This window comes from Calliopsis andreniformis, chromosome 1, assembly GCF_051401765.1.
Source record: "Calliopsis andreniformis isolate RMS-2024a chromosome 1, iyCalAndr_principal, whole genome shotgun sequence".
Lineage (NCBI taxonomy): Eukaryota > Metazoa > Arthropoda > Insecta > Hymenoptera > Andrenidae > Calliopsis > Calliopsis andreniformis.
In genome coordinates, this window is record NC_135062.1 from 3,672,156 (window position 1) to 3,689,930 (window position 17,775).

A 17,775-nucleotide genomic window follows, 5' to 3' on the forward strand; every position below is an offset into this window, starting at 1 on the left:
CGATAGAGAAAGCGCGTTGACGAGAAGCTCATGACCTACTCGAGCATTCATTGACTTCGAATATTCTAACACTACTATTCTAGAACACTACTTGACGATTAAATAAACAAACGCAATCTATTTTAACCATAGTTACACCGCAACTGGCCCACTGGTACATGGAGTTCTCTCTTGTGAGCCGTTATTATCCAAGAACAAATGAGCTATCGTTGGGTTCAAATTATGGTTTTTGTTCACTACTTGAGAAACAGTCTCAAGAAAACTTTTGTCAAGGTAAGACGTATTTATAAGTGTATGCTAGTGAGTGAGTTATATACAAGTGAACGTGCTTTTTATAAATCCACGTTTCAATCCGTCTGCCACAAGGTATACTAGAGTAGTTGTTTTTTAACTCCCTCCACTACTTAAAAAAAGAGAGAAAAAGGAAAGGAGAGAACCGCGATTGTCTCTGACTGCGGAGACATTCGCAGACTTTTCTCTAAAAATATGACTTTGATAATAACGGAAATCACTCCTATAACGTCCTACGGACAAATGGCTCAGCAAGTACAATATCCCAGGACACAGTATCAAGGAACAGGCGCTAGTGTTAGTCTCGATAGAAGACCTTACAATACAAGATTATACAGTTTCAATCGGTAATCTAATTCAGCCAAGCAATGTACGGTACATCCAATCTCACGAATATCTTATGGACACATATGTACACAAAATTCCATTGAGCCTGACAGAACTAGATGTAGGGGATGCAGAGAATTTCGAATAAGCTAGAAACATAGTTCCGAAAACCTCGCTCAGGCGCCGCCAGTGTTTAAATCCACGGCTGGCGAAGTCGCTTATTTGACGTATAAACTGACATACATACCTGAGTTCTGTTTCAATTTAGATTCTACTTTAATTCTGTAGCTCAGCTGTTGAGAAATCAACAGGTTTCTAAAGTTTTTAACTAATTTTTTATGAATAAATATAATTTTCCTTATTTGGTACAAGCATGTACAAATATTTTCTCTTTAATAAACTTAAGTTACAGAATATGTAACGCAGACATGCAATGGGAAATAGTTCACTGATACACAGTAAAAAATACACCTTAAAAGTGATATACTTTCATTCTTATGGTTTATTATCAAATAATTCAATTACTCTTTTATTACTGTAACATTAAGAAACTAATTGTTTACACTTTCTATATTTCTACCTGAAATAATAAACCATAGGAATGGAATTAAATCGCTTTTGAAGTGTATTTTTTGCTGTGTATCATTAAACTATTTCCCATTGAATGTCTGCGTTACATATTCTGTAACTTAAGTTTATTAAAGAGAAAATATTTATATATGCTTGTACCAAATAAGGAAAATTATATTTATTTATAAAAAATTAGTTAAAAACATTAGAAATCTGTTGATTTTACAACAGCTAAGTCACAGAATTAAAGTAGAATCTAAGTTGAAATAGAATTTGGGTATGTCAGTTTATATGTCAAATAAGCCAGTCGTGGATTTAGACACTGGTGGCGTCTGAGCGAGGTTTCCAGAACTATGTTTCTAGCAAGTCGGCATACGCTTATTTGAAATTCTCTATATCCCCTAGATCCAGTTCTGATAAAATCAATGGAACTTTGTGTACAGTATGTCTGGTTTAAATGTATACAGATGGTTATTTTCGTAAATATTAAAAATAAGAAAAAATGTTTCAGAGAATAGTTGTATGGCATCAAAGGGGGCAATACTATGATGATAATAATTTGACCTTGCGATAACCTTGGAGGACCCTATGAAGATCACATTTAAATTCTTAAGTGGAACCCTATATTTTTGATTGCATACTCTTGTAGCTGATATCGAAACGTTTTGAAAACACTACCTACACATGTGTTTTCCGAGTTTTTCTACAAATCTAGACCTTTTCTTACGATATTCCCGTTGTATGTGCGGTTTTTGAATGTGTGAAATGAACAGAGAATTTATACGAAGGTGGATATATTAACCCTTTTTATTCCACAGTGAGTGTATCTAGTTGGCCTATGGATTGCAACCAATAAACAAAATTATTGTTATTCAATGATATTCATCAATTTTAACTGAATTTTAAATCTTGTAGCCTTGTCGAGTGTGGTAAAATATCGGATCAGATATTCAACAATGAGTGACCTTTCCCCTCCCTTACGTCAGTGCGATGCTGCTGTTTGTGCAACCACTGCTCGAGACCTAATATAGGATCCAATGGCGTGTATTATAAGCATTTTATGCTTTAGATCAGGCTTCGGAATTAACTGCTCTTTTCGGCCGATTTTCGAAGGCGACGCCTCCTTTCTTCCTCGCACGTCACTTCTCTCCGCGGCGGCCCTAGTACTCGGAAGGCCTCAGGCGCGTGCCACAAAAATCGCGTGTAGCGCATTTGGGCGACGACACTTATATCAATAGATTTCCACATCACCCATGAGGTACTATTGTTGATGCGTATTTGTTTTGTCAGTGATATCTTCTGACGCGCGATTCTTGTGGCACGCGCCTGAGGACTTCCGAGCACTAGGGCCGCCGCGGAGAGAAGTGACGTGCGAGGGAGAAAGGAGGCGTCGCCTTCGAAAATCGCCTGAAAAGAGCAGTTAATTCCGAAGCCTGCTTTAGATCATTATCTTGTAAAAGTATATAATTGTCTTGTAACACCATTTTATTTGCACTAGCTTCAAGATGCTCTTTTAAGTATCAACTATTGATTCGATGTTAAGTTCGTTTGGGACAAATGCAAAATTTTCAAAAATAAATAGGTTAAAATCAACCCTTCCCGTATTACAGAAAACTGCGAATAAAGATTAGGTCAAAAAATGGAAGAGTCGAGAAGGCGGAGGAGCAGGTTCACGAAAGCCTTATGCACGGCGGTAACGAGGGCACGCAGTTGTCTGTTCTTGTTGTCTAGCGCTAGATTTGGATTGTATAATCTGGTCGTGACTCTTTTTCAAGCTTTTTTCTCTATATTTCTTTGCTGTATTTGTTTAATAGATCGGTGCCGGGACACGTATCAAACTACATAAGTAAAACTGCCCAACGTCAGATTAAGTTTGAAGTTTCGTGCTGCACCAGTGAGTATGATAAACGTGAGTGTGCCTTATTGTTAGCTGCATAAGAATCGGGCGGTTCAAAAACGCGTGCCTTGCTGCACGGTCATATTGTCCGGGCCCGTCTCGCTGAGAGAATCTAGCTTAGCGTAATCATCTCGTTAGGACGCTTGGTTAGTGCGCAGTCATCGATTAATATATCGATCTCCCAATCTTATTACGGTGGACTTCATATCGTTTGCCTACGTTGATAGTCTTTAATAGTTAGCTATATTCATAGTTATAATTCGTCCGGTTTGTATTCTTAGTAGGGCTCTCAATATGGCTCGAATTTCCGAGTATTCGAATCTGGGTATCTGGATATCCCAACATAGGATCCGAGTATTTCGGATATCCGAACTTGAATTCAAGTATCCGGATCTAGATTTTTTCTCTTAATTATAACTCCTACTCCTCGGATATCCGAGAATTTTATATTATTTGGTTTTCGTCTTAAAATTGAAAAATGAATGTTAGCCGATCATCGATCGATATAATGCTCATTTTCAAGTGGCTGTGCCGATTTTCTTTTGAATTGTTTTTATACTAATTGGCACGAACGCGTAGAAAATGAGCATTATACCAATCTATAAACCACCAGCATTCATTTTTCAACTTTACGACGAAGAACGAACTAACTAATTTTCTTTCCTATTCTTAATATCCCAAATACAAAACTTTTTTTATGTGAATACTGAGTAAAAGGAACAAAAAGCACATTTTAAAGCAGGATTAAGATTGAATAATGCAAAAATTGTACCTTTTATAATATTGTATTTATTTATTTGGAAGAAAATTTTCTAATTTTATACAAAAAAAAAAAAAACAAACAAATAATTTACATTATCTGGTGACAAGCACAACCTCTTCGCAGTTACTATATTTCCTGTGGTGGAAAAAACTCGTTCTACACTTGCGGACTATGCCAGAATACATAAATATTTTTCGCTGTTTGTGAAATTTTTGGAAATTGAAATTACCGTCCTTGCCACCAACTGATATGATCAAGTTTGTAACAAATTTTGGGTGTGGCCAAATATATTTCAAACTCACTAGTTCGTGTTTTTATTTCTTCGTTATTTTCGTTGTATAAAACCTAATACTATTTCATTGTTTTTTTCTGTATGTCGATTATTTTCATCCGCCACTACCTTTCAACATTCTTCGTAACGTTTTACAGATTTCACATCGGAATATTTCCGGTTCAAATGCAAAAGATTTTATACCGAGGATCCAGGAATGATTGCAGATTACAAGCGTTTATTGTTCTTGTATCGGAATTTCACTTCAACTAGAATTATGACGATAAGTCTACTGCGATTGCAGTTCTGAAAGCTGTTATAGCATAACAATCATTATCATTTATCCTTAAATGTTTATTTACAATGCCGTGTATAATAGGGCGAATTATTGAGATGGTAGCAGTCTCTTCAAAACAGAGAACGACAATAACCATTTCGATGGGTTTTAGGACTTTTACTATACCCTCTAAGAGAATCCAATCACTTTCCGTCGTCTCCAATTTTTTAGCCACATCCGCTTTTGTTAGATTTCGATCCGAAAATACCAAATTAACCCCTTGCCGTCTTTGACGAGTCTGGCTCGTGTACTTTTACAATATCTTCGCTGCCGATTACGCGGTAGTGCGTGATGAAGCTTTTAATTACTAAATTAAAATCTTAAATATCGTTGAGGGACCCGACTCTCTCGGAAATTCTGATTTTTTCAGGAATTCCAAACATTCTCATGTATCCCGACTCTATCGGGAATCCCGAAAACTACGGGAACTTATCCCAATAAAAAAAAAATTCCCGTCCCAACCCGACCCAATTTGACCCGATATTTTCGGATTCTCGCACACCTCTAGAAACAAGCCTTTAATTAGGTTTCATTTTTCGAATTTTATATATTAATTTATTAATTTATTTCTAATTTGCTTTACTTCTAGTTTTAATTTCTATATTTTAAAAAATACCTTTTTATTTCTAATTTGATTTAATTTTCTAGTTTTTAATTTTTTATTTTTAATTTAATTTTCAAACAATTCTGAAATATAAAAATTATCTATAATCTATTGTTTTACATCATTTGTAGTCGTAAAACCTAAATTAATCGAAATTCATTTTTTCAAAATTAAGTTTTTTTTAAGATATATTATTTCTTGCTTTTTATTTTATTAAAATAATGGGAATTTATTTGTATTATGTCATAACTGTAGCAGATTCTGAAAGGAAAATTTTGTTGTTTGGTTTGCTCAACTGGAGGTTGCATTCGAGTTGACGAGGATTAGAAACGATGACACGAAGCAAACAAGTTATCACCTAGTTAGATCGATCTATTTTACCATTCATCGCAAACGTATTAAGAGGATACGGTAGTTACGTGACTTTTCGAGATTGATAGGTCGGTATCTGCTGTTACAGTTATATACAGATGAAAGGAGAAATTTCTTTGTCTTTGAGTAAATAAACAATTTTTTAAAACGTTTTATTAATGAAACTGTATAATGAATTATGTTTAGTCATTATACATACATGATTTTCTTGTATGTTCAAATATTTATATTTTTTTAAAAAGTATTCCATTATACATCTCATCTATATTTCTTCTCAACCATTATGTTCTTTTTCCGCTGGCTGACACAATACCTCTCCTCCTGATAATGTAAAACAACGAAGATGGTCTTTTATTTTATATACATACAGTCTTTATGTACATATAATTATCTTATCTCTTTTTTGTAATTAAAGAAAGAATATACAACCTAATATTTTTCACCTTTATCAAAAAATAAAGAAAAATACTTAAGTTAAAATTTTCATAGTACATAAAGTCACATTTTAAAATCGCATGAGCTTCTTGGTTATTATCATACTATGTATTTATAAATGAAATAAACAAAGCATGGTAATTCAACTGTTCGAGGAAAATAGAAAATATTTTTTTAATATTTTAATTCTGAATATTTAATCTTTTGTTATGGTTTATTACTTTCTTCAAATATACTGTCTAATCATTGATAACTTTTGTCAACTATGTATTTTGTATAAGTCGCGAACGTCTCTTTTTTGCTTTTGTTTGCAGTAAGATGTACGGCCAACTCAAATGATTCTGGCCGCATCGCAGTTTCTATCTCTCTCCCTGTTATTGAATGGCTCCCCTGTCAAAAAAAGATAGAGAGTATCGATGCGGCAAATGCGTCTGAGCTGGGTATACATATATTACGTATTATTTCTTTTGTCATATGTTTGATAAAACATGTAAATGTAACTGATGATTCTTTATAATAATAGTTCGAAATTTGCCGTGCTCTAGAACATTAATTTGTTATATAATTATATTCGTATATAATCTCTGACAATGAGTACATAAAAAGTCAGTAATATCGAGCAACTGCGTCTTTTATGAAAAAATTACCGGCTTGTATTACACGCATGCGCTCTGACAGTCTTATTCAGTCAGTTGAAGATGGCGACCGTGGCGATGTTGTCACGACGAATGTCGATGTTTTCGCGGCATTTTCATGGTGTTACCCGTTCGTACGTGTCGTGGCGAAGCAATGGTGAAGCGAACAAGTGGAAAACAAGTGCTGGATTTTTTGCTGTGACTTCTATTGCATTTCTTATTGGATATAGACACTCAAAACTTGATGTGGTGCACGCCCTGAAGTCACGGAAGGTTCGTAAATATTGAACTCTGCGTTTCTTCGTCCTTTTTTTTTATTCGCCTGTCTGTACCTGTGTTTATCTGATTAACGTAGGATTATTTAATTAAGACAAATTTAGAAGTCTTAATCTAGATAATATTTATCTTTTGAAATAAATGATGCACAAACTAGGTGCGTAAATATTCGTACACTTTTCATTAGCATAACATTCCTGGTCACGTCTTATTGACTACTTTGACTTGTATGCGATTAAATTAATTGAATTTTGTTACACCTACGATATGTCGTTTTATGAGAAGAAACATTTTCTGATACGACATTGATTTCTAACGATGCATCGGTTATAGGTTAGGGTTTGATTTTACACGTGGAGAGTACAACGTGAACATGGTCACGTAAGTAATATTTTCTGCTGATTATTTGAAGAAATAGTGCAAGTACTAAATAAACAAGAACATTGTTGAATAAAAAGAAACGTGTTTACTAAATAATCAAAAACAGAAGTCTTTAAACTTTTAAATTCAGTTAACATTTAATAAAAAAAGAATCTGTTATTCTAATTGTATTAGAACATCTTGTGAGTGTAAAAGAGATAAATGTATTCTAAAAGCAACTGTTTGTAAATATAACGATAATAACTTTCTAAACTTATGAGATAGAAGTAGAACAAAACAACAAATATATTTGTGAAGTTTTCATGTTCATCTTATAATTTATAAGCAAAATAATCTATTCATTAGTTTATATGTAAATTCTTATTTATAAACATAGCAAAAAATTAATTTATGTAGAGATTAATAGTAATTATTTATATTAGGAGACATAACACTGATTTTGATAAAATTGAAATATGTTGCAGAAATTAGTATTTTAAACAAATTTTCCTATGTATATATAATTTCATTGATGTTAACTTTCACGTTGTCCTTAGTATTGCTGATATTGAGCACATGTTATTGTTTTAATATGAAAATTCGAAAGGACGAAACGCGTAAATGAAATTAATACACAATAAACCTGTAAAGTGAAAATCAAATTATTTTTGTGAAATAAATTGAACACAGCATTGTTAAGTGCATTGAAGTACAAGGTAATCATTTTGAGCACTTATTAAAGAACAAATAAAATGCAATTACGTTAAATTATCGGTACATTTATTTCAATCACAATTTTCGACATTTTCCTCCAAGTTTGATCTTGAATGACCTTGTATAGATAGTTTTCAAACTCGTTTTAAAATAAGCTACAATACTAACAAAAAATAAAGGTATGTTTCCATTTGAAGAAATGGTCGTGACGTTCATCTCCCCTTTCCGCGTCCACTGGGAAAAGTAAAAGTCCCATCACATGATATTTCCTTCGGTGCCGAACAACTTTTATCTCAAATATTTTTGCGTATAATCAATATTTTTGGAGATATTCATCTGTACCGCTTTATAATTTCCATCTTGCATATATATAAATACGTATAAAACCGCTGTTTGGCTCTAGTTCCCGAGATATTTGCAAAAAACTTCATGTACTACACAGTCGAATTGTACACTGTATATACATATATGTTATGGATAACGTATGCATGAATCCGATGCCTCCGTTTATTTATTATTTCAATGAACACATCGCAGCAGTCGGCAGGCAACTTATATAACGAGTAAACTAAAAGATTAAACTTGACCAATTTCAATGTTGAATTTCAACGAAATATTCATTCAATATTTTCCACAATGTTTTCATACATGTCAATACTCCTTTAACTAAAAAAAAAATGGACCAGAGTTAGTCTGGGTTTAGTCCCTTCACGGGGTGGAAGTCCTCCGCCCGCACTTTTAAAATTGTGAACTCCAGTCGTAAACGTACCTTCACAGGAGTCAAACATGTTTACATTTCTCGGTAACCAGTTTCACGAGTGCCTATATAGACATAAATATATTAACACAACTAGAATACAAGTTCAAGCCTACCACCTACGTTACGCGTTCCTTTTGAGACCCACTAAAGGTTTCTGCACTATCTACAACGTACGAAATGACTTCTGACCAAGAAGTTCATTTCCGTGCTAATATGTCAATGTCCAATCAAAATGTAAGTAATACACACGCAATTAGTTACGCCACCATAGCTCAAAAAGACAATTTCCCGACTAAAGAGCAAGCCATAGTGATTGACTCAATTGAAGGGATCCCTCTAAAAGATTACACCCAAGCGGTTGGTAAATTAGTAAACCCAAACAACATACGATTTGTCTCAAGAATTTCTAGAAACCGAATATGTCTATTCCTGGCAAACAAAGAAATTGTAAATAATTTAACCGTTAACAAAACAAACATAATTATTGGTAACACTACACTCGAAATCTGTCCCTTATTAACAAAATTCAAAAGGATTATACTGTCTAATGTCTGCCCTATAATTCCTCATAACGTTTTGGAAAATGAATTTAAGAAACTGAATATAAGATTGGGATCCGAAATAACCTTTCTGAGAGCAGGTATGTCAGAACCTGGCTTCACCCATATACTAAGTTTTCGGCGACAAGTCTACATTCACCCCGAGGATTTAGAGAAAATTCCAGCTTCAATTGAGATAAATTTTGAAAACACTAACTATTGGATTTATCCTTCATCTGGAGTAATGTCGTGCTTCCTCTGTAAACAACAAGGTCACGTAGCTAAAAATTGCCAAGAAACCGATACAAATACATTACCAAATGAAAATCAATCAATAATCAACACGTGATCAAAACAAAACAACATCAATGAAGATTTTCCTGTAATCACACCGTTGCAAAAGACTTTCCATTCTCCACAAATGGTTCCTCTACAAAAACCATTAAAACGTCCTCTATCAGAATCCTCAAACAATTCAACGGTACATAATGACAAAACAGAATATCCTTCGAACAGCGATGAAAACGTCTTAAATAAATTAACTGCAATAGAGACACAGAAGACTGAAGAAAAACAAAAAAAAAAATGAAAACCGCCAAAACTGATCCTGAAGAAGAAGATTTCGTACTAGAAAAACAGCTCCTACCAATCAAAGAAATTCTGTCTAATCCAGACAACTCTTACCCCCTAAATTATTTACAGTTCGAAAGTTTACTAGAAAAAACGAAAAGCAACCCTAACATTTTAGAAATCACATCAGAATGTACGACAGATTTTGAGTCCTTAATTGCTATGCTAGAAAACACTTGAAAATTTCTTACCGACAAAAACATCAAAAGAAGATTTACAATATTAAAAAAAAACTAAATAAGCAAAACCCCTCCGATAAAGACTCCATTACTCTATCCGAGAATAGTGACGACGATTTTAAAACATTCTAGTGAGTAACGAAACAATTATGAGCTATATCCTGCAATGGAATATCAACGGCTATCGACCTCAAAAAGAAAACCTCCATATTCTAATTAACAGGTATAGTCCAGACGTGATATGTCTGCAAGAAACGAATTTCACAAATACTTACTATGCATATTTAAAATGTTATTCCCAAGTCTTCAAGCATAGAGAAAATCCAGACCATGCTAGCGGAGGTATAGCTATCTACACAAAAAAGAATTACAAAACAACCGAAATTATATTAAACACATCACTGGAATGTGTCGCAACCTCTGTTCTCTGTGATAAAGGAGCAATTACCAGCTGTAATATATACTTCCTCAACAGTCGCTCTCTATCCCATTATGAAATAACAAACCTAATCAATCAACTGCCAAAACCTTTCATAGTAATGGGTGACTTTAACACTAGAACTACCGACGATTGACATATACCTACTTCTACCGGAGGGGTCAAAATGACTTGTTTCTTAAATTACTAAGACATTTAAGAAAAGACAGCAATTTTTACGATTTTATATATTTTTTTACTTTTATGAACAAAAATTGAATATAATCTGAATAATAATAGTAATATAATAGCAATAATTTATTAAATAATTATGCATAAAAATCAAAGACATTTTTTGCAAGTTATAGTTGCTTTAGCAGAACATTTACCACAGACTCGTTTATGGCATGTACCACAAATATTGTTCGTTTTATTATTAGTACACTGTGCGATTTGACACCGTTTACGTTTCATCGAAATATGTGTCTGGTTTTGTGACGATGTAGATGATGATATTCCTTCTGCTTGAACTGTAGATCGGCCGGTTAGTTCTTTGTAGTCAATTGCAAGCTCTTCGGATAACTGGAATAAAAAGTCTTTTCTTGAAATATTTTCTCCTGTTGTCTCTTTATATAATATCCAGGCATTTATTCCGGCAAGATCTAGGATATTGTAAAATACTTGTAATGGCCATCTTCGAGATCCAGCTTTCACAGTATATTTCCGAGCCATTTGATCCGTAACATCTACGCCAAATTTGGTATTGTTATAAAATGTAACCGTTTCAGGCAAACGTTTGCCATCTTTTTCAATTTTCACTGACTTATGTTTTGAACTGAGCACTAATACTTTTTTATTAGGTTTACTCTTGTAAATGGTCAGAGTACATTTATCTGTTTTATAAAGTACTGTCGAGAAACGAGACACGTTATCCTTTTTTGATTTTGCAAGTTTAGGTAGTTCTCTCTTATTTTGTCTAATGGTGCCAACTAAGGAAGTTCTTTTAGTTAGTAGTTTTGTTGCTAATGGCAAACTTGTAAAGAAATTATCTGTTGTAACTATTCTCCCGCAACCAATATATGGATCTATAAGCTTTAGGACAACAAATTCACCTAAAGGTACGTATAATCTCATTTCATCTTTTCCTAAGTAGGGAAATGCATTTACAACATATTTACTTTTTACATCCGACGCCAACCAGAATTTTATACCAAACTTATTCGGGGGGTCAAAATGACTCATCTCGGTATATGTAGGTATACTGCATACAAATTTACAACAAAATGATAAAAAAAAGAAAACTGTTTTACAGAATTAATTATTTGTATATCTTAGAAAAAGTCGTGCAAAATTTCCAGAAATAAAATGTACCTGAAATGAGTTATAATTATAAGAAATGTCAAACAAGTCATTTTGACCCCCTTGGTAGTTCTAGTGTTAATAGCCACAGCTACACTTGGGGATCATATAAATTAAATGACAGAGGAAAAACAATAGAACAAATTATAAGTGATTTAAATCTAATACTACTAAATAACAATCAACCAACGCATTTCAATAATTTCTACAGTAAATTCAGTTCAGTTGACCTCTCAATAGCTAGCCCTTCAATAGCTCATACTATAAACTGGACAACTACTCAAGATTTATATGGAAGTGATCACTACCCTATACTTTTACAACATAACCTAAATCCAAACCAAAATAACAGTAAATATAAACCAAAATGGAAATTTAACAAAGGTGATTTCACAAAATATCAAGAAATAATATCCAACAAAATTGATGATCTTAAACTACGATCAGAACAAACAGAAACGAACATTCATAAAAAAGTAGAATCTATGACTAACATAATACTTGATGCTGCTAAAATTTCGATCCCTAAGTCATCAGGTAAACCACAGAAAAAAAGATTGCCATGGTGGAACGAAGAATGCAGCGAAGTAACTGAAACATATAAACATGCCTTCCATAGATATAAACGGCACCCAACCTACGATAATTTATGTGATTTTAAACGTTCCAGAGCTTACTCACGTAAAATACTAAAGCAACAAAAAAAAAATCTTGGGAAAGATACATCTCATCCATGAACTCCTCTCTTCCACCTCCATAGTATGGGATAAGATAAAGAATATTAACGGAATAGAAAAGTATTCATCCTTCCCCAATATAATACTAACTGCAGAAGGTACTACAGTCAACCCTCCTATAACGCGGTGAGTGCGTACCGCGTTATATGGAAACCGCGCTATAAGAAACTCGGATTTAACCGTACAAACCAGGCTAATTCGTAGCGCGTTCTATGGAAACCGTCTACCGCGTTGTATGGAAACCGCGCTATAAGAAACGCAGAATTAGTACAAATCACATTATTCGTACCGCGTTATATGGAGACCAATAAGGACAAGATAAATTATAAATTATTTTTATTGAATTGAAGAGTTTATATAAAGAAATGATACCAAAACTAAACTGAAAAACTGTTTTCCAACAAAAACAAGAAAGACTTTTGTAAAATTTAATCTTTCAACACTCATCCTCGCTGTCAGATAATATGAGTCGCCTAACTCGTCTTCTTTTAATAGGCAAAATGTCTTTCTCACTTGGCTCATCTTCACATTGGTTTTCGATTGTAGCTTTTTTTTCTAACTCCACTAAAACCTCTCTATAGGGAGCTAAGCAATTTCTTAACTCTCTTTTAAACTTTGCGCTACGCACCGTTGAATGATCAGTTTGAATGAAATGGAGTTCTAATTCTTTAGCCAAATTTAGCCCTTTTTTCACATCTTGTAAATCGACATTTGGCACCCATTCGTTTTCCTTATTTTCGTTTACCAATGGATTTGAGGTGGGTGCATCAATTAAATCCATCAGTTCATCCTCATCTAAAGTTTCTTCCCCGAGTACGAGTTCTCTTACATCCTGATGGTTTGTTGTAAATTCTTCATCGCCTAAACGAGAAGCAATGTTTACTATTTCTGTAACTGGGAGTAAAATTGTAGAATCATCTTGTATTGTTTGAACCATTTCAGGTAAAAGGGGTTTCCAACACGCATTAAGCGTTGATGGTTTAATTTCCGCGCAAGCCGATGACACGGTTCTAATACAATCTAAAATAGAAAATTCCATCCAAACTTGAGTAAGGGTTTTATTTTCACTACTTTCTAATCTGTCGAAAATGGTTTGGAAAACTTGGCGTGTGTAATACATTTTTAAAGTTTGAATGACTCCTTGGTCCAAAGGTTGTATTAATGACGTGCAGTTAGGAGGAAGGAAGACAATTTTTACATTTGGATGATCCAGTTGTATGTTGTGGCAACCAGCGTTATCAAGAACCAATAAAACTTTGAAATACAAATTTTTTTCCATCGTATGGGTTTCCACTGCCGGGATAAAACAATTATAAAACCAATCTTTAAATAAATCTTGGGTCATCCAAGCTTTCTTATTAGATCGCCAGAACACAGGTAATTCGGTCTTATTAATGTTTTTCATAACACGGGGAGTTGAAGAACGATTTATTCGAACTTATGGGATGCTGTTGACGGAAACCGCGCTGTAAGAGTATCGTGTTATAGGAGGGCTGTCGCATTTTCAGCTTCGCGTTATATGGAAACCGCGTTCTGAGAGTACCGCGTTATAGGAGGGTTGACTGTATAGTAACCAAACCTGCAGATATGGCTAACATATTAGCACGCACATTTGCAAAAAACTCAAATGATTCCAACTACGAATTAGAATTTCAAACCTATAAAAATAGTTCAGACGTAACCATTGAAAAAATCCTCGAATCCAATACCCAATCAAATGAAGATATTAATTTATCTATTCAACTATCAGAAATCGAAGTAGTTCTCTCCAATACAAACAACTCAAGCCCTGGACCGGATGAAATCTTCAACATTTTCCTCAAGAAACGTCCAAAAAAAGCTTTAAAATATATCACAAACTTGTACAATAATATTCTGATATCCGGACATTTTCCAAACCAATGGAAAGAAGTAACAGTTATCCCAATTCTTAAACCAAACAAAGACCACACTAATCCAGAAAATTACAGACCGATCTCACTCACTTCAACATTATACAAACTACTAGAAAAAATTATTAACTAGAGAATAACCTGGTACTTAAACAGTATAAATTTCTTTTTTCCTTACCAAAGTGGATTTCGCCAACACTGTTGTACACTAGATCACCTGATAAATATTGAAAGTAATATTTGCGATGCTTTTACTACTAATCAACATCTAGTAGCTGTAAACTTAGATTTGGAAAAAGCCTACGATATGATGTGGCGAGACAGAATTGTTAAAATACTACTAAATGTCGGAATCAATGGAAAAATACTCATATTTATTGCAAATTTCCTACAAGACAGAACAATAAGAGTTAAATTCAAAGATCATCTATCTGACAAGTTTACAATAATAAAAACGAAGTTCCGCAAGGATCGGTGATAAGCGTAACACTCTTCCTAATAGCTATTAATGAACTATTCTACATTATTCCCCGCCCAATTAAAATATATATCTTCGCAGACGATATCACAGTTCTAAACAGTGGAAAACAAATCAAAACAACAAAAAAAAAAAACAAATATTGTGAACTTCCCCTATGACAATGTGTTCGGCTTTCATTGCTACGATATGTAGATCGGCAAAGGGATTGAACACCCGTGGTATACAGGGTGTTCATTTGAAACTTTAAATCTAAATATCTCAAAAACAACACATTTTCGGGAGAAATGTTAAATACAAAAGTTACTCGATTTCAAGGGAAAAATAGAACTATTCTAATTTTTTTTGTTGAACACTTTGAAGATTAGAACTAAAAGAATAAAGAACTTTTATATAAATAAAAATTTCTATAAAAATCTGTAAATAAAAATATAGGATTCCATTAAAAAAAGTGATCCTTCAAATAACCTTCAAAGCGTTCAACCAAAAAAAAAAAAGAATTAGAATAGTTGTATTGCCCCCTTGAAACCGAGTAACTCTTGTCTTTAACATTTTTCCCGAAAATGTGTTGTTTTTAAGATCCTTAAACTTAAAGAACTTAAGACCGATCGCCTGTTATGTGCAAAGGAAAAAGTTCAGAACCACCTCCTTTATGACATATTCGAAAATCATTAAAATCAGTGAGGAACCAGTAGATCGAGAACTTCACCCATTTTGGATTTTCCAAATAGGATCATATAAGTATGTATTTTTATCACGGTATACATATATTACACATTATTTTTATTAAATCAATAGTACATTTACAATACTGGAAGTAGTGATACTGAATTTCTCGATGGATTTTATATTTGTGCACTGTAAACACATTTAACCTTCAATTTTTTGACGTGATTTTATTACATCAAAGTAGTATAAAATTCTAATTCAATGTTTATATTCAGTAATTTAAGGTTAAATGTACTTACAGTGGGTCAACTTGCCGAAGTTTTACACTATAGCCGATCTGCATGATTTTTAAGTATTTTAATAACGGTGATATTTTAAATAATCTTTTCCTTCTTGCACCAAGACCAAGTCTATTTTAGTCTTCGAAATATTAAGGAAAATATATTAGTACAACATATCACAGTTTGACTGTACGTACACGTGCATGATTGTGGATACAAGCCGTAAGCGTCGTAAGCGATTGTTTATGTTAGCGGTGATGTCCAAAGTTACAGCTACTTTTGTCAGTATGTGCAGATCGTCCTATTACTTAACACTTAGCCGATCGCATGCACCACAGAGAACTGTTCAGTTTCCACCACGCTTGGGAAAGCCAAACTGCGCTGTCCACCGCGCATTTTTCGGAAGTGGCACGGACTGAAATTCACTATTTGAACTCAAAAAAGTGTTGGATGACCAACTTAGGTAACTATTTAGTGTTACTGACTCACTTAAGAGATAACTGCGATCGGGACCAAAACAACCGCGTCAGCCCTGTATTGACTGACAATATCAAAGTCCAAACTCCTGGAGAAAACTGAATTAGTCATCATGTAACGAAGGGCTAAGGTGATCCTTTTCCCCACCGCAAACCACTTAGATATAAGGCATCGTGAAATTGTAAAACTCACTCACTCTGAACTGATCAGTTAGTTAAGACAGTTCTCATTTGTAATCCTGTACCTACGGTGTACGCAGACGTGTCCGAGTTTAAGCCCTAGTAACTGTAATCCGTGCAAGTCTCGAAATATATTTATTATAATATTATCGGAGTATTTCACTCGCCGGGTTCCCAACAAAAGTCCGAAAACTAGTCATGTGAGCAATTATATTTCACGGCAACAATTTCACATATTATTTATACAAAACATAAAATTAAAAGTTTATAACAATTATTTTTTAATCGGTTTTCAAGTATAGGCAACAAAATCAGGAAATTAAGGACATTAAAGATGACTAAGGATAAATAAGACGACTCAAACATGGAATAAAAAAACATTAATATATTCTAATATTGTTTTTTTGTGTGGTATCGTTCAAAACATTTTAGTTATGTAATGGCACATTACAAAATTCGCAAATATACCGGGTATAACCCGATTTTTTATTTGCAGAGCATACTCTGCATCTCCGGTGAGTGTTTTTTAAAATCGTGCGATAAACGTCCTGGTGGGTCATGTCTCGGTGCTCATCTTGTTGGTTGAACTAGGTTCGATGGTACTGCCTGTTCGGAGTCAATATCTTGAATTCCCTCTTCCTTTGTTTCCACCAATGCAATTGCCGCTTCGAGTAAAAATTTTTTATAGCTCGTCTTGTTATGACTTGTTTTTTTGTGGACTAGAAAGGAGTTAAAAAGAGCAGCGTTAAAAAAATAAAGTACTGCCTTTTTGTCCACTTGGTGCTTTTCCGGAGAATATTATAGTATGATATGTACTGATCTGCACGATCAACTCCTTTCATATAGGTATTTATTGTATTCCATAACAGATGTAGGTTTTGTTGTCATCCCTGACCAATGTGGAACGTTAACCATTTCTGCCGAATGCATTGTCGAAATGGTTCTGACGATTCGGTTCTTCGTAGCCTGCCAGACGTGTAAAAGGACTTGCCCCTTTCTTGCAAATTTTGTTTCATGTTGCTTCAATGTAACGTTTCTTAAATTCTTCGGAAGTCCTCTATTTGCCCTAATTGTTCCGCAAACTCTTGTTTTCTTCTGAAGGAGCAATTCGGCTGTATGTACGCTATTGTAATAATTGTCCATATATACATGATGATGGAATCCCACATAAGGATCTAAAATCGTTACGTAAAGAACCGTAATAATAGGCAATAAGGAGCCTTAAAAATTAGTTGATTTTATTATATGTTGTACTCCACAGCAGGAGTCCGTCAGCAATTGCGAAAAACTCTAGGTCGAGGTAGTTAACAATGACAGAAAACGAG

The 17,775-nt window shown here is 33.9% G+C and overlaps 1 protein-coding gene across 4 annotated transcripts in view; it reads left to right on the forward strand.

The window, feature by feature from the left end:
• Positions 1 to 6,574: 6,574 nt before the first annotated feature.
• Positions 6,575 to 17,775, forward strand: part of LOC143179147 (calcium uptake protein 3, mitochondrial-like) — a 97,952-nt gene continuing 86,751 nt past the window's right edge. For 3 of the 4 annotated variants that reach the window (XM_076378214.1, XM_076378223.1, XM_076378234.1), the window contains exon 1: positions 6,575 to 6,775. In XM_076378214.1, coding sequence (XP_076234329.1) covers positions 6,581 to 6,775 — 195 coding nt within the window. In that variant the 5' untranslated portion in view covers positions 6,575 to 6,580. Of the gene's footprint in view, positions 6,776 to 7,111; positions 7,160 to 17,775 lie in introns of all 4 variants that reach the window. The other variant, XM_076378244.1, reaches the window with a different exon arrangement.